This window comes from Enhydra lutris, unplaced genomic scaffold (genome assembly GCF_002288905.1).
Source record: "Enhydra lutris kenyoni isolate GAN:26980312 unplaced genomic scaffold, ASM228890v2 scaffoldscaffold3, whole genome shotgun sequence".
Taxonomy (NCBI): Eukaryota; Metazoa; Chordata; class Mammalia; order Carnivora; family Mustelidae; genus Enhydra; species Enhydra lutris.
The window spans coordinates 6768402-6787560 of NW_019154087.1; the positions used below are offsets into that span (position 1 = coordinate 6768402).

Below are 19159 nucleotides of genomic sequence, written 5' to 3' on the forward strand. Positions count from 1 at the left end.
ACATGGAGATTTTATATATATATATATGTATATATATATATATATATATAATCCAGAAATCAATTAGAACAATTATAAAGTAGTATAAAATAAGAACTGAGGAAGAATGGACTCAATTTGGATTCCAAAAGTTAGTGCTTGGGACGAATGCCAAAAGAACAGATTGTAACAGGAGGATTATAACAGGAATATGCAGAAAAACTGCCATAAGGACATGTTTTTGATATACTCATTCAGAAACCTTTTCCAAACCTGCACTCATACCCCTACAGTAAAGTTTGTGACAAAAGTGAAAAGACTTTTATTAAGGTTAGTGATTCTGATTAATTATAATAAGTCTAATGAGGAAAAGATGCTTCAGCATTACATACACAGTCTTTATAGGGGATGTTACATTGCATCACCACACATTAGATGTAATTAGAATCATGCCTGCCAGCATCATTTCAGCTAAAGGCCTTCATCAAGCATATATGACTTTGATACTGACATTTCCTTTTGATAAAAAATTGGCACAAAAATTTATGCATTTCATACTTTAAATTGATATCAATTTGACATTCTCAAGTGAATATAAGATCAAAGATCAATGAGAGGAGAAATCCTGGATCCATTTATTTTTCCTTCTAATTAAAAAAAAAAATATATATATATATATTTTTTTTAATTTTATTTATTTATTTCACAGAGAGAGATCACAAGTAGGCAGAGAGGCAGGCAGAGAGAGAGATAGAGGAGGAAGCAGGTTCTCCGCCGAGCAGAGAGCCCGATGCAGGACTCGATCCCAGGACCCTGAGATCATGACCTGAGCCGAAGGCAGAGGCTTAACCCACTGAGCCACCCAGGCGCCCTTAATTAAAAATATTTTAAAGCAAGGCAGATCAAATTAATTTTGACCTATATTTGTATATTTTCCTGTTTGGAAATGCATCTCAAATATTACAAATGGCAGATTATTTGTGCAGTTCTTAAGAGAGCTTGCCATTCTTTATAAACAAGCAAATAAAACCAAACTGAATTTAAATGAAGAAAAAGAAATGCATATTGTCATATGAAAGTGGTCATTAATGTCTTTATAAACTTACTAACATAAAACCTTCATCCACCAAAACTGCAATAAAATATTAATAAGAATAATTCATTAGAAGTATTCACTTATTAAATATTTTTGAAAACCTATCTATGAGGGATTGAAGTAAAATATTTCTTTTCTTTTCTTTTTTTTTTAAGATTTTATTTATTTATTTGACAAACAGAGATCACAGTAGGCAGAGAGGCAGGCAGAGAGAGAGAGGGAGAAGCAGGTTTCCTGCTGAGCAGAGAGCCCGATGTGGAGCTCGATCCCAAGACCCTGAGATCATGACCCAAGCTGAAGGCAGAGGCTTTAACCCACTGAGCCACCCAGGCGCCCCAAATATTTATTTTCTATCAACAAATATAGTTGAATGCTTACTACTTCCCAGATGTTTCAAGTGCTAAGATATGGAAGAAAGAAAGAAAGAAAGAAAGAAAGAAAAAGAAAGAAAGAAAGAAAGAAAGAAAGAAAAGACAAAATGAAACATAACAACATCCCTCCTTTCAGGGAATTTACAAACAAATGATATCTCAGGGCAGAACTCTTCTTGACTACAAAGTGGCTATTTTAGTCATCTGAAAATATTCAAGTAATATTAAAAAATAAGTACCAGGAAAGCTGTAGCAATTATAAAATCTTTAAACACAACTGGCATAGGATAAAAGAATTAATTCGAGATTCAATGTTCCTTCAATTTCATTAGTTGAAACAAGCTGGATTTTAGAAGTTTTCCAAACCTAGGCTATATCAGAAATATTCATGTAAAAGTAACAGAAATGCATTTATAGAAAACGCCCAATGTATATAGTTTGCATTAATGCATGAGACCTCAGAGTTGGCTTCATTACCTGCAGGAGTAGGAGACGGGATGTGTGTAACGTATGGATGATGCTGAAATCTCGGCGGATTGTCATTGACGTCAGTCACAGTGGCGAGCACACTGGTAGAACTGGAAAGAGGTTCTGGGGATCCAGCATCACTGGAAATCACAACTAACGTATAATTCTCTTTTGTTTCCCTGTCTAGCAATGCACTTGTGATGATTTGTCCCGTGGATGGGTTGATGGTGAACTGAGAGTTTCCACCAATGATCCTGTAACTAAAGAGAGCAGAGATGGGTGGGTTTTTTCTGGTTATTATGTTGTAGCATCTATTCACTAAAATTTAAAAACTGAGACAGAAATGTAAAAAAATTAATCACTAGATGTATGATCACACAACAGTTAAAGAATATGGCTAGAAGATAAATATTTCAAATTTTATGTGAACATCTAATTGACAATCTTCACTGTGAAATGTCTAGTGAGCTCAAGCAGGTTCTCACAAGTTCTATAAATTTCTTGGATCATGCAAGGCCCCAAAATATACCCAGGAGACTATTGTGTTTTAAATAAGTGAACCTGAAAGCATAAACCAGGGCCTTGCTCTAATATTGTGGTTAGTGGCCAGGATCACAAATGAACATCTGTTAAATGAATCTAAAAAGTTATATTTCTGCTGTGTACCACAATAAACCAGAGATCAGTTGAAGATCTTATTTTAAAGACAAAGCACTCTATTTGACGTCCATTGACTACCCAGAACAACTAAAGAACAGATTATTTATACAAAGACATTCCTACTTACTAATTCTCTCATTTGTCATTCCTCATATGGCTATGCTTTTCTTTCCTGTTGTCAGGAGAGGTATGACATTTTCATGGGTATTCTGATGCTAACCACATTGGTTAATAGGCAAGAGTTTCCACTGAGAATAGCTTCCCTCTTCTTCATAAAGAAGAAGCTAGAAAAGAAGTAGCTAAGCTTGAAGGTTTAGAAGCTGGCTGTGGCCCATTGTTTTTAAGGTTGGAGAGTGGCAAGGAAATGGATGTCTTTAAAAGTTTTCTCCTTGATGCCAACAAAGAAATGCCCTTGTTGGAATCTACAGCATGCTTCTATAGTTTGGTTTGTGCCTATGAAAACATAGCAACAGTAAGTATCTACCAGAGACAGTAAAAAAAGGCCTACATTGCTGCAAGTAGAGTGTACATTCCTTCCATTAAGCTCACAGTTTAAAACAAACATTTCAGCATTTTCATCCCTTTTTAGAGAAATAATGAACTGTTGGGGAGCTGATATTTTTTAAAAAATAGAAGTCCTATAAAATGGTAGCAAAATGGAAGAAAAAAAGTAGAGAGGGAGTTTTGGCTGAGAAATGACTTTAGTATTTATAAAGTACTTGATATCACTCAGATTTTTAACACTTTTTGGCACACCCACATGCCAGGTTCAAGAGTAAATAAGAACAGCTTTTCCTGGACCAGAAGTGACTCTTTATACAGTATAATTACTGCCCTTACGCACTAGACATCTAGTTCCTTTGTCAAAATAAAAATATCCGAGGCTTATAATTGAATTCTTAAAGTTAGAAATTCAGACTCATGAGGTAACCAAATTGTTCTACCTCTTCAATAAATTCTGTAAGAATCTGAATTATGAGAATTGAGTGATTTTATTCTGGGGAATCCTGTTTCCCTACATCAGTGGATGTAGAAATTGCCAAATAACTTCACAGGGTAAAAAGAGTAATTCACAGCATCATAAACTTTTTTACAGCTCTTTGACAGCAAAGATCAGGGTCAATTAAATATCCCTTCAATCATTCACAAATAAAAATAAAATTAGAGTAATGAAAAATGCATTCAAATTTAGATTTGGATTTTTGTATATGACAAGACCATGGTGTATAAAGAAAGAGCAATGTGCTGAAAGGTAAATGATGTGAGTTCTTGTCCAGGTTTAATGAAATAATGCATAATGAAATCTTGTACTATAAATTCTTATTCTTTATTTTATGCTATTATACACACTATGGAGCATATGATTACTTGTGTAAAAGTAATTAACATCTTTACTATTTTTGAACATTAAAGAATAAATTGTCATGTTAAAATGTGATTTTTTTCTAGACTACCTGATTCTGAAGTATATCAAAAGTTGATTTTAATTATGAAATGTTCTGTAATGTTTCATAATATCTATAATACCAGTTTCATGCAATTTATACTTATAAGTTAAAACACACACGCACACACACACACACACACACACACACACACACACACACACAGTTAGAAGGGACACAATGGATAGATGGCCAAGATAAATGCCCAGGTTTGCCTTCCCTCTATCACTTCCGTCTTGGTTTGGTTCTCATCCCTACATAGAGATCTTTCCTTCTCTGGTCCACATTAATTTCTTCTAAGGAATAAACTCTATTAGATTGGGTTTTGTGCTATCTTTTTAACATCTAAACATCTATGTTAGTCTTTAAAGATTTGCAGCATCTTACTGTGCTCTTAGTGTGTACTGAGCACACTACAAGGCATTTTATATATGCTCTCATTTAACTTCAAAACAATCCTGACACTTTGGTTTTGTTTTGGATTTTTTATAGATGAGGAATCTGAGTCTAAGAGAGACTCATATAGTTGCACAACAAAGCATACCACCTAAAAATGGTAAATGTAGAGTTGGAACTTCTGTCTTAATGATGTCAACACACACCTGCTCCATTGGACCACAGTATAAAAGAGGTAAAAAGCAGCCTGAACAGACCCAATGGAGACAAGAAATTACTGCAGGCTAAGGCCAAAGGAGACTCTTTGTTTAAGGCATGTCAATGTAGCATTGGTTTACATTGATTTGATTCAATGCAACTCAACAAATGTGTTACTTACTGATTAAAGAATAAGAAATGTTATTTCAAATTATTGGTGTAAACTGACATCATTATTATCTACAATCTAAATCAATAATTTTTGCACTTGTAAAGCTAAAATACCCCAATTTGATTTTTTAACCTTTTTTTGCCTCTTTCTGAGATCTACTAGAATCATACAACACTGTGCAGTATGTTACTAGAGTATGATAATTTAGTAATAGTTAAAGAGACTGTACTTTGAAACACGATTCACTTGGGCATGAATTTTCACCTGACTCATAACACTTCAATTCATTAAATATCTCAACCTTGCTAAGACTTTTCTTTCCACCTATAAAGTGTGGATCACATATACATTCCTTTCACTTCGTAGTCTTGAATATTGAATGTAATATCATGTGAAATGCATTTGGAATTGTAATTGGTACTTTCTGAGAATTAAAAGTCTAAGATTACACACATAACAGAGCATATATACATATGTAGTTATAATTTAATAATCTGTCATATATAATCTATTATAATCCACCTACATACTGAGTTAAATGGATAGGCAGACTAAAAGATATATGGATTAGAAGGCACAAATCTTGCCCTCAAGCTTACATCCTAGATAGAAGAAAGAGAGAAAGAAAAATAAGTACAAAACCAGGCAATACATTTGAGTGTTATGAAACTGTCCAGAAGCACTGCTCTAGGTCTTCAAAAGCCGCAGAGACCGCTTTTGAGTGGAATGATTAAAAGAAAGCTTTCCTTGAGGAAGGCAAAATTGAAGCTGGATCTTAAAGGGGCTACCCATCTTACAATAGCGGTGAAAAGGGAGAAAGCTATTCCAGGTCAGGAGTCAGCAGATTTTTTTTTCTGTAAAAGGCCAGCGTTAGTGCATATGGCTTTGGAGGCCAGAAGAGCTCTGCTACAATACTCAACTTGCCACTGAAGTACAAAAGCAGCCGTGGACAAGACATACATGAGCGGGCATGGCTTTATTCCAATGCAACTTTATTTACAAATGCAGGCACTGGGCCAAATCTAGCCTACGGACTACAGTTCACAGAACCCTGATCTAGGACACAGAAGAACCTGAACAAGGCCATAGGCTTCGGAAAGCACAGATTCTTTTCCCAGGAGCAGAAAGTGATCCAGGGAGCCTGCAAGTTAGGCTATGTGCTGAGGACTGGGGCAGAATAAACTGGGGCCTTTTATGGAGTGACCGGAATATGGAGACTGGGCATTATGCCATAGCAAAGTGGAAGCTGAAAGATTCTGAGGAAGGGGGTATCACTGTTAAAGCTGAGCCTCTGGACGCCCAAGCTGGTTCAGATTACTGCCACTGCTCTTTCATGCACTGACCCAGGCTTGGCTTCCTCCAGATCACTTCCTACAACACTGAGTGATGAATTACCATAAAATGTAAACTAGTCATGTTATTGCCCAGTTTAAACACTTCAGTTTTTTCTCCCATTAGATACAGACAGGAGTGTGAATTTTTCATGTGGTATACGAGGCCCATTCCTCACCCACACCAACCATGCCAAGCAGCTTTGCTTCCCTGACACTATGCTTCTGCAACATTCCCTGACCTTACGCCTGCTATTGTCTATGCCTAGAAGGTCTTTCATCCCTTATTCGTTGATCAGCTGCTTCTCAGTCTTTCCAAAAATCATTAATTACCCAAAGCTTCTACTGATTTCTTCAGATAGCCTTGAGTACGTCGTTCTCTCCACCCCTTCTGTGCTTAAACTACAAACATGTCACTATACTATAATTACAAAATTACAAAATTCTCTCCTATACTGAACTGTTCTCTTTGTGGTAGCTAGACGGCCCAAGTCCTCAGGACCTAGGGTGCCTGGGACATAGTGAAGGCCCCAAAATCATACAGTACGGTGTGGTATACAGATTGGAGGGATTAGAAACCAGAGTCAGGGAAGAAAGTTAATTTTTATTGTAATAGTGCAGGCATGATGTAATTGTGGGCTGAACTAAAATCTTGGCAGGAAGATCGCACAGAAAAGAATGGGTGCCAGAGACATTAGTCAAGAAGAAACATGAGAACTTATCCATTGACTGAGTATAGAGAGAGAGGATGACTCTTGGCTAGCACGCGGAGATGAAGAAAGCAAGGCAATACCATTAAAAGAAAGCAGAATGCCAAAAGGAGAAATGGGAAAACTTAAGAGTTTCTGATACATTGTGCTTCTGATGCCAACAGAACCTCCAGGTTGTTGTCCACTACAGAGTTAGAAATACCAGCAAGGATCTCAGGGGTGGAGTCAGAATGGGTAGCACAGATATCGAGTTTTCTAAATAGTTTTCTGGGTGGTTGCAGCTGAGAAAGTGAATTAGTCTCTCTCTCTTTCTCTCTCACACTCACACACACACACACACAAAGAAAGGGGGAAAAAAGGACTGAGAAAAAATATTTAGGAAATATCCAAATTATTTTGGAGAGAGGAAATCAGAAGGTAAATTAGAAAGTGTGGTCAGAGATGCAGAGTGAGACATAAGAGATAACATTTACATAGACATTGAGGAGGGAAAAAAATTGCCAAGAGAAGGGATGACCTGTAGTGCAAATATTGCAAAAGGTAAAGGACAATACTCAGAAAAATCTCTGGACTTGAAAAATTTCAGCAGAAACTTTTGATAAATTATTTTTTAATGAAGCAATGGAAGAGAAAATCAGATTGAGAAATTTCCAGGAATAAATGGTTGGAGAAAACTGTGAAGAAGTGACCTACTCTCTCAAAAATGTGGTGTAAAAAAAGGTGAGTAAAAACAACAGCTCTAAGAATAATGGAATCATTAATTCAGTGCATGTATTTGTCAGTCACTACTATGTTACAGACATCATGCAAGGAAGAATATATTAGGAGTAAAATAGATATAAGAAGAATAAAGAGAAAAAAAAACTCACTTCAATTTAGTGACTTTTGTGTCCTGATAATTGTATTCGAGACATTTATGCATCTTAACGAATTATGTATATATTATTTGGCAGATAGTAGTGATCAATATATATTTAACTCTTACAAATTGTAAATTAACAATTCTTACTCCACTTTTACTGATGGATATACTGAGCCTTAGAGACAGAAACATGACTTTTCTAAGTCATGGTATAGGTGAATAAAGGAACCAGTATTCAATACCAGATATTCTGAGCATTTCCACAGAGATCAATGCATGATCCAGGGAACAGGGATGATTTGAAGATCCAAGGGAGAAATGAAAAAATTGTTGAATTAAAGATTTGGAGGACACTAAATGGGATGGGATTAAGAACACAGAGTAAGGGACCTGCCTTATAGTCAACATAGTTTTATGAGTTTCTCCAGTGTTATAACATGAAAGTTAGAAGTGAGGTTTAAATGGAGATTTGGTCCAGTCAAGAGAAAAAAGCTTCAAAGCTAACTGCTGGAATGGGTGTCTGTCTGGGATGCAGATACATAAAGTCGACAAAGATTATAGATTAATGCAGATGAGTTTACTAGAGGGGAGAATACTATGAGTAAAATAAAGTGTATAACTCAAAGTCAGTACACCATCCAAAAAATTGTATAGCTTGAGCAAATGGGCAGAAACAAAAATATAAATAAATATTTGTTGGGTGACTGCTGTGTACAAGATTACAGTAGACCATAAGAGAAAACTAACGAATTATATGACACGGAATGGGTTGTGCTATTAGAGAACCCATCAGTAGTTGGGTAAATGACTTTCATATATATAAAACAATATAAAATTAATATAAGATTGATCCATTAACCAGGAGAATGGGTTTCTCTCAACTCCATGATTACCAAGGCATGATTAACACCTAATATAAAAGTGTATAATATTCCATTAAAAAGATATCAGGCCAGAGTAAATAAGATTTAGGCTGGCATAACTACTTAACTTTATCTATGAAAGTATTTTAAATCTAGGTTGTAATAATCGTCTGTCCTAAAGTAAATTAATTTAATTACTTTTCCAAAAGAAAAACAGCTTCAATTTCTGTATCACTGTATGACAGTCAATGTAGTCATTTAAAGATTTTGCAGATATATTTTATAGATATCAGCAAATGTACAAGTATAAAGTTAATTTTCTGATATTAAAGGAAGAAGAAAATTCAACCAGTCAACCTAACAAACAAAATATATACTATCAAATCAAAACAATCATTTCAAAGCTACCAGGACAACTGTGTCAAACATTCTGGAAATACAGACAGGATTTTCTAGACCAAGTCTACATTGATTACCATTGCTCACGAATGTAGGGTCACATTTGGCAGTGCAACTCTGACATACTCCAGAAGAAAACAGTATATCTTCATAGCATTTTATTCTAGTACTTGTATTGATTTTGTAAGCATGAGGCTTCACAGTTGTTTCAGAAATTGAAACACCTCAGACAAGGTTACTGTTCTGCCACTGATTGGTAAGAGATCTTTAGAGAAAGACTCCTTGGTATGCAGATAAAGATTTACTAAACTACAACACTACAATGGATAGGATATCTCTTTCAAAATTTTCAGAAACTTACTGAGCACTAACAGGTGACATGCAAAGGGAAAAGTGCTTTGCAGGGTTAGGATGGATATTTTTCGTTCTAGGCACTATTCTAAGCAGTTCACTTACGTGTTTTATTTGTCTTTGCAATAATTCTATCAAATCAGTTTTATTATTTAGTATATCTATTTTGTTGATAAGAAAACTGACCCCCCAGAAATGTTAAATAAGCTGCCCCACAATTAATAGTAGAGTCAGCTTCATTCCTAGTTGTGCTCTCAACACTAAGTTAAGACTTAATTCTTAGGGTATGGATTCCATGATTTCTGTGCTTTGGTGTAGGACAAGCAAAGGTGGTGGTATTTACCGGCATTTTGAACCTCATACCAGGAAGAAGGTAAATGGTACCTGCCTTTCTTCAGGTGGAGTTAAGCGCAGGGACCCAAGAGGCATATAGCTATGATGTTGGGCAGAAATTTTCCCCATCCTTAATGATTTGACTGTATAAACTTCTTGGAATTCAAGAAGAAACTTATTTTCCTGAAAGTAGGTCCCAGGCTTCTGAAAGAAGTTCATGCATAGCCTTCCCTCCTACAGTGCATGTCAGTGTCCATCTTCTTCTGGATTTCCTCCTGTAACTCTGGCCAGAGCTGCTAAGCTACCTAGGTGACTCTTCCTTCTACACCTGCCTTCCAAGCATTGGGAAAATTCCAAAGAACCAGTTTCTGACCTTCTTTTGTTGCTCTATACTCTCTCCTTAAGCATTCTTACTCATTTTCTTGGTTTTAAATGTGCTCTAAGTATTGATGACTCCAAATCTGTATCTCCAGCCCTGACCCTAACCTAAGATTCACACTGGTATCTTCAATGCCCAAACTGATATCTCTATGTGAATGACCAATAGTCATGTCAAGTTGTATTCAAGTAAGAACTCTTGGTTTCTCTCACACCTGTTACTCCTCCAACCCTACCTTCAGTGGTACCATCTGCCCAGGTGTTCAAGACAAAAGCTTAGTAGATGAGTCTGATTTCTCTTTCTCTTATTCCCACTTAAAATCTCAAATATTTTTCCAAATCTATTAATTCAATTTTCATTTCTCCACCTTAGTACATGGACACTCCCATCTTTTGTTTGAATCACTATATTAATTAGCACCTAAATGGTCTTACTGGTTTCTCTCCCAATGGCTTCTTTCTACAGTCCTGCCTCCTTCAATCCAATCCAAACAGATCAGTTTATATTGGTTTGTGTTTGAAATAGTCCAATAGTTTCTCACATAAAAATAAAATTAAAAACCTCAGTTTCTTACCATGACCCAGGAGCCTTCAGATGGCCTATATGATCTGATCCCGGCCTACCTCTCTGGCCCCTTCCTCACTTTGGTCCACACTCACAAACCTTCCTAAACACACAGTGCTTACTTCCATCCTGCAGTCCAGTTCTTACAGCCTAAATGTCACCTTCTTAGAGAGGCCACCCATAATAACCATACCTAAAAGTCCATTGTCACTCTTTGTTATATAAGCCTCTTGGCTTTTCAAGGCTGCATTCACCAAATGAAGTAATCTTATTTATGTCATATTAAAATTTTTATCTACCTCAAAAAAATGCAGGCTTGAAGAAAGTAGAAATGCTGCCTTGTTACTCATACTAGCAACTCAATGCATGTTTATTAAATGAAAAATAACTTGAGGCCTTCTACATAACAGTCATTTCTACCAGCAGGAAGAGACTAATGCCATTTTCCAAAGTAATTTTGTAAATAGGAAATTAGTAACAAACAAAATAAATCCCTAACCAAATTATCACAATAGCAACATGCACAGGCCACCCTTGACTGATAACTCCTCTGAACTTTCAAATTATCCACTCTCATTTACCCATTATCAGCCTATAAAGGGTGGGGGTGATGTGTGGGTAAGAAGTATTTATGTCTTTGAGACCTTTATCTGGAAAATTTGGAAATCTTCATTTCTTAAAGTTTAGAATAGGCCTGGAAGAATGTGACCCAGCTAGATCCACCAAATGTTACAACCCAACTGCTTTCACATGCTCCCTGAACAAGTTACCATATTGTTTTCTCCATTTTGAATAGATGTAAGTAGAGTAAAATAAACTTTTTAAACTTTGAAAATATAAATATTCTTATCCAGACTAGCAGTTGGGTTAAAGATGGCCAAAATTCTTCGATACTCCTCCCATCAACTGTGATATACATTTCTCCTTCCAGTGAATCTGGGCAGATCATGGCTTTTTCAACACATAGACTATTATGGAAGTGATGCTGTGCTACTCCCAGGCCTTATTCTTTAGAGGACTGACAACTTTCACTTGAAGTTCTTGAAACCCAGAGCTACCATGTAGCCCATTTTAGCTACTTGCTAAAGAACCACATTGAGAAGCCCTGAGACCACAAGATCAGAGATAGGGATGCAGCTGAGCCATCCCTCCCAAGACACCAGGCTTTGAGTGAAGACATCTTAAACCCTCCAGACCACCTAGTGACCCCGTAAATACCACTAAGTGATACCAGTCAATCACATGAAGCAGAAGACTCTCCCTGTGAACTCTGCCCTACAAACAAATACATGACCTATAAAATCATGAGATGTGATAAAAAATATAAATAAAATTAATTAATTAAAATTTTAGAACAATTAAATCATTATTGTTTGAATCCTCATTTTAGGCATAGTTGGTTATTTAACAGTAGGTCGTCACAATAGGGCTATATGCTAATGTCACAGAATTTCTAGCAAAATTAAGCATTATATTCCTTTAGTCCAAAGATTAGTCCTTGATGAGAAAAACAATCAAAATTTACAAAAGGAAATGTACTGACCTGATAACTGCATTTGTTGAAGCATCAGCATCTGAGGCATTTACCAATAAAACATCTGTTCCAGTTGGTGCATCTTCAGGAATTGTGGTGAAATACATTTTACTGGCAAAAGTGGGGACATTGTCATTGACGTCATCTACTATGACATTGATTGTTCCAGTTCCAGTCAGGGCAGGGGATCCTAGAAGGAAAAGAAAATCAAGTTTTTAATGCTCATAAATAACAAAGATAATAGCAAATTTAACAATAATTGGTTGTAGATAGTACTACCGAAGAGACTTTAGAAACAAACTGAGGGTTGCTGGAGGGGAAGGAGGTGGGAGGGGTGGGTTGACTGGTGATGGACATTGGGGAGGGTATAGGCTATGGTGAGTGCTGTGAAATGTCTAATACTGATGAATTACTACTTGTGCCCCTACAAAAAATAATACATTATATGTTAACTAAAAAATAAACTTTCAACCTTTAAAAAAAAAATCTCAAAGTGAAATTTCTAAGCACTGCAAGTGATGGAGTGATTTTTATTTTTGTTATAAGAGAAGTATCAAAAACTAATTATGTACTATATGTTGGCTAACTGAACATAATAAAAATGATTAAGGTGTTTTAAAAAGAGAGAGAAGTATTTTCATTTAGGAACTAGTATTTCAAATCTTTTCTGGTGATACTGCACAAAAAGAGTATGTCAACCTCTTATTCTATTTTAAAGGTGCTGATTCGGCAATGTAAAACACAGCAATATCATTTAAACACCACAAAAGAGGCACTGCTGGTTTCTCTGAAATTCCATTAAAATAGCTCAGTCCAGAGTTGGAGAATACCCATGGGCATTGAATAGCTGGCCAACTGACAAGGCAAGAAAATGAAATTCCTAGTTGTGACTATCAATGCTAATATCAAAAATTTGGGTTTCTAAGTCTTTAGATCCCCTTTTCTGTACTAATATTTGTTTGTAAAGAAAAAAAGATAAAGTTTCAAGTTATGTCTCAAAACCACAATCTTCCTCTTGCTGGAAATAACATTATGTCAATTAGCTGACTTAGAATTACTTTTGTTACATTTATTTACTATTTAATATAAATGTGAAGCAATTCTTTGTTATTTCTTGTTCCAGTTTTGTTATCAGCATATAATGAAGAGCCAACATTTAACAAAACCTTGGCATACATTGTCTGTACTATGCAAAAGTAACAGACTCTTTGTGGGAAGATCAGATGTCATATTTGGTTAGATTCTGTGGGTTGTGCCACAACTAAAAGTCAAATCAACTGCCTTTAGATGCATTTTCAAAATCATTTTTCAAATTTTAATTTCTCTAAATAGAAACAATAGATATCTTTTTAACTGTCTTTATCTAAAATAAAGCCCTGAATACTCTCTTTTTCTGTTTAAAATGTTAAAACTTTTTCCCCATAAAATTATTTCTCCTTATGTGAAGTTTAAATTCTACTTATTTCTGGAACTCAACAGTTTTTTTAAAAAAAACATACATTCATTTACTCATTCATTTCTCTGTAAAATGTCTATGGTGTGAACTTTTACTCTCACAGAATGATGTTGTGATCACAACTTTCTGTATTCTTTTTTCTAGTAATCTTGTGATTAGCTAATATTTCCTTCCCTACTATTTAAACTTTGCTATGTTCTCAGATTGTAAGTACTAATGGCCCAATACCAAGCAGGTTTTATGCTCAAATGTATAGGAACCAAAATCAGCAGACTAGAAAATTATGGACCCCAGTGGGTTTGATGATCTGTTATTTTTGTGCTCTCTACAAGGAAGCTCAGACTCTTTGTTAGATGAAAATGTGCATGACCAATTGAGCTGGGCACTGTAATGAAGCATGATCACTCACAGAAACCTATGCAATTAAATGTAGGCTACATGGTGATAATTACCACCATATATATCTTTCTCAGTAAAATAGTTTATATTAAGCATTTCATTTACATCAACGTATTTTTAAATTCATGACTGCCAATGTCTTATCTTTTATTTCATTTTATTTATTTATTTTTTTTTTTAAGAGAGAGTGAGGGCACACATGGTGAGAGAAGGGCAGAGGGAAAGAAGACAGAGAATCTTAAGCAGGCTCCCCACAGAGCACAGAGCCCAATGCAGGGCTTGATCTCATGACCCCAAGATCATGACCTGAGCCAAAAGTCACGAGTCAGAAACTTAACATTTCAGTCAGGCATCATAAGTCTTACCTTTTAGATGTTTGATTTTCTGTTAAAGGAAAGAAAATTAGTCTTCACTATTGTTTATATGTAAAATTAATTACAAATTTAAGAAAATAATATAATTGCATTTTTACTAATCACTTAATATAAATAATGGTAAAATGGTGTCACAAATATTTCACACACAAAATAGATTTGGAGGTGTTATAAACACTGGAGAAGCATATCAAAATAAAACTTTTTTTAAAAATCTACTTAACACATTAATAATGATTATATCAAATGCTTATTGAGTCCTTAGGTATGCAAATACTGGTTTAAGGAGTTACATAGATTATCTTGTCTAATCCTCATCAGATAGTTCTTCTCTATCTCTGTTTTATGTTTAAATAAGCTGACAATTAGGTTAAGTGACTTTTTCAAGGCCACAGCTATAGTGAGGAAGCTGGGATTTAATCCACGTGACTTAGATGTGAAGATGTTTGCCACTGGCAAAAAGCTGGAAGGTGTTGCTAATAGTTGGACAGGTGTCGCTCAGTAAGATGCGCTGGGACTTTGGACAATCTGGGTCCAGAGAACAACACAAGACACGAGCAGGAGGAAAAGGTCCATCTGCGAAGGACCTTAGTTATTTGTCAGTTGACATTTGTGCAGCATTTGGAGAAAACAGTCCTGTGAGAGATTTTGAATTTCTCACAAGGGTTGTGCTAAAGCTAACTAAATATCTTCAGCAGTATTATTGATGGCTGGTGTTTGGCCTAAATCCTTATGTGTGTTTAATTATATATAATTTGGTGAAATGGAAGTTAAATATCTGCATCATGTTAGTATCTCTTTCACTGGTTACATTAAAAAATGTAAATAGAGGATATCGATGCTTTTATGAAGGTGAAATAAGCTGTCATGGGAGAGCAAGTGTGTATACTATGATGAACTGAGAGAGGGAATAACTAAATCAGGGTCTTAGAAGCAAAGGATAGGAGGAGATGGTGGGCTCTTCCATATCTTTTACTGACATTGAACTCTACTCCCTAAATTTTGGTCTCCTTATCTGTAAAATGGGAATAATAAGCATAGAACCAACCCCAAAGAAGTATTGAGGGAAATGTAATATGTATAATTAGCATAGTGACTGGCACATGGTTAAAATATACTCTTTATTATTCCTTATTATTGTACTTGCTTTAGAAACAAGAAAAATGAAAAATTGACTTATAGAAGGTTCATTTTTAAATATTACAGATTTTAAATATCATACTTCTCAGGATTTTTGTTCCCCAACAAAACTTCTGAGTCAGTTCTATAATAATATTATTTAGGAAAACAAATTTAAGTTATCCTTTCCTCTTAATGATTCCTTTGTTACTACTAACATACTAACAATATGAGACACTTAGCTCTCAAAACTTACATAGTTTTGCAGAGGACATGTTGCTTGGAAATTTAAAAATAAGAGATTTGATAATTTACAGTCAGAGTTTAAAGAAGACCTACATATTTCTGGTATACACATGGCTATCTAATCAACAATAAATATTTAAACTTGTTAAGAAATAACCCAGTAACTGCTAGCCAAAGGTTTTATCTTTGGTATTCTAAAGTGTCTGATGACACACATATGGAAAACCACATAAAATGATGACTAACTCATTTGGTCAGAGACATGTGATTTCTTCCTTTGTCTAAAAACTGCATAAATATTGTTGCTGATGTATTTTCTGAATTAGTAAGCAAAAAGAAAAAAAACATTGTTTACACATGAAAAAATTCAGCAAATTCAATCTCATTGTCTTCAGACCAGAGAAGGTCTAATTTTCCAAAAGATTTTAAAAGCACACAGAGGACAACAGATGATTCTGGCTTGAAAATAGCCCCATAGGTGGTTTAACTTGGTTAGATTCTGTGGGTTGTGCCACACCTAAAAATCAGATCAACTGCCTTTAGATGCATTTTCAAAATCATTTTTCAAATTTTATTTTCTCTAAATAGAAACAGTAGAGATCATATCAACACGGGGACTCTTCTCAAGCAAAGAATTATCCTGGTTCCCTTTTTCTCCCCTTAGTAGCTGCCACAACCCATTTTAAGTACATGGGGTTCTCTTCTTATCTTCTTTATGAATTGATAGCGTGAACCACAGATTCTCCAGTGGTCTCCCTTTCTTGTTGCCCCAAAGGGTGTGCATGCAAGTCTCATCTACTTTTTTCAATTTTACAAGGAAACCTTATAAACACATTGTTCTAAACTTCTAAGTCTTTTACTGAGATTTAACTAACCCTAAATTTGAATTCTGCCTCCAATATATTTTACTTTTGTTCTTGGGAATGGGGCCTACCACTGTAAACCCAGATCTTGCCTCATCTTGTCTACTGACAGTGTGAGCTCTGGAAGTCCCTGCTTTTCAATTTCAAGCAGGAAGATGAAATCAAAAGAGAAATATGGAATCCCCTCTGATTTCAAATAAGCTTCATTTTTACATCATTCATCTCAGATGAAAGACACAAATTCCCCAGTCATCGGCTCAAACAAATCTTAGCACGTCCTCTTATCTGCTAATTGAATGATAAAGTCATGTTTTCATTGTTGCTTTTCTGTGTTTGCTTGTTTTTATACTCTACCTCTTAACTGTGTGAAGAAGTGGTCTAGGGTCCTTATGTTCCTGTTTCCTAACATCTTTTTGTTATATTTTGTTATATCCCTTGGGAAGTGCTGCACAATGTTTATTATTACTTTTTCTTTAGTCCAGAACTTTCTGTTGACTCCCTGCTGATACATGCAACTGACTACCTGTTGTTTCCTCTTGCAAGTTGCCAAAAACATTTCAACATTAGCCTATCAAAAACTGAAATATCATTTATTCTGTATAAATTCGTCCATATTTTTACCTATAAATGGAAATATAAATGTATATATACATATATTTGTATATAGATATTATTGAACACTTGCTTGAAATCAGATATATATGGTATAACTTAATCCATATATGTGTGTGTGTATGTGTGTGTGTATATATATATATATATGTATACATATATATATGGATCTTTCATATGTATTAATTATTTAATATACAGATTCCATGAAGTAGGTATTATTTAATTTTTTATGAAAAATTAGACTCAAAGAATTTAAGCAGTTTATTTACATTCAGCCACAGTGAAAAGAGAAACCCAATTTTGAATTCTTAAAAAAAATATATTTTTTTAGTTCATTGAGCTCAGATAAAACTATGCCATTTTTTTTTTTTTTTTTAGATTTTATTTATTCATTTGACAGATAGAGATCACAAGTAGGCATAGAGGCAGACAGAGAGAGAGGAGGAAGCAGGCTCGTGGCCGAGCAGAGAGCCAGACGTGGGGCTCGATCCCAGGACCCTGGAATCATGACCTGAGCCGAAGGCAGAGGCTTTAACTCACTGAGCCACCCAGGTGCCCCAAAACTATGCCATTCTTATTTCAGAGGTTTTACTCTATATTATTATTACTATCGATGTACTTCTGCCATATCCTATGTTAAGTTATAAGCTAATTGAGAGAAGGAATAAATTTATTTACTTCATCTTTATATAAACCTATAATGCATCCATTAGGCCGTGGCTTTGTTCTGTAGTCTTATTCCTTTGATTCTTTATATGTAAATCTGGTCTAGTGACTGTCTGTAAGTTCAATGACCTGAATACTTCTAGGAATGTACATCTGGGAGTATAGGCCTTAGCCTAAGGCTGGGGTCAGAGAACAAGACGGCAGACAAAGGTCAAAGTTTTGGAGATAGTCTACTACTTATAAACAGAGGGTCCCAATTAATCCTGAGTCCCAGGAGAAGAATCCAAATACCAGGGGCCAGTGTTTAGTTTGAATAGATCTGATAATGATGAATTATTTAGGCAGTGGTGTAATAGGGCAAGATTTTTCAATTTCATCTGGGATTGATTTATGAAAAACAGATGCAATCAAAAAGAAGAGGCAAGATGTAATGACACAGACTCCTGGTAGCTAATAGGGGGGCAATGAAAAGGGTTAAAAATACAAATGGGATAAAAAGTTAAGTTATCAGAAATTTTTAACTGTAGAGGCTAGGAGCGATGCAGTGGACATTTGAAATAAAATTATAAGTCAGAAAATAAAGGGAACTTCAATTTTCATTTTGTAAAATTTTATGTATATTGTATAGATACACATTCTTCTGTATCTATACGTATATGTGTATGTACATTTATGTATAAATGTAAAGTAGACGTGAATAATTAGATAGAAACCTGGAATTTTTAGAGGAAATAGCAAACAATGCATGTGATTTTGAAAAGCATTTTAAGGCATTTTTTAAAATGTGTGAAAGTAAATCACACACACAGAGAAAGAATGTTCACAGCTTAATCTGATAACCCATGCTATTGTGGATAGTTCCATACTTTGTCTGAATCATATTCTCTATTTTTGAATCTGGGAAATTATTAAGTAAATTAAGTAAGTTTTAAGCCTTTTAACACCGGTGGCTTAATAAGCTCAACTATATCAAGATAAAGTTCAAGATAATTTATAATAAGATTTTGAAAAGAAAAAAGTTTCAGGCAACTGCTCTATCAGAATCTAAATGAGCAATTAAGTTCAAACTGCAGGCAGATTACATTTTTTTATGTTAGTCCTTATAAATGAAAGATACTTTCATGAAACACAAAAAAATATTCTACAGAAATTAAATTTTTGCTTAACTGAAATTTGTTGCTTTGTAACAAAGCCTATTTCATTCTTGACATCAAACGTTTGGTGAATGGGTCCTCTGACTGGGTGTGTGTTTGTTTTAGTAAAGTATTAGCTTTTTTTTCCTTTCCCATGAAGTAAACACAGTTTTCTCA

At 35.0% G+C, this 19159-nt stretch overlaps 1 protein-coding gene across 3 annotated transcripts in view; it reads right to left on the reverse strand.

Moving 5' to 3' along the window:
* The window catches only part of LOC111156127 (FAT atypical cadherin 4), a 179872-nt gene that overhangs the window by 43187 nt on the left and 117526 nt on the right, over window positions 1-19159 (reverse strand). For 2 of the 3 annotated variants that reach the window (XM_022516772.1, XM_022516781.1), the window contains exons 7-8: window positions 12121-12301; window positions 1924-2174 (exon numbers count right to left, since the gene is read on the reverse strand). In XM_022516772.1, coding sequence (XP_022372480.1) covers window positions 1924-2174; window positions 12121-12301 — 432 coding nt within the window. The remainder of the gene's footprint in view (window positions 1-1923; window positions 2175-12120; window positions 12302-19159) is intronic. The other variant, XM_022516792.1, reaches the window with a different exon arrangement.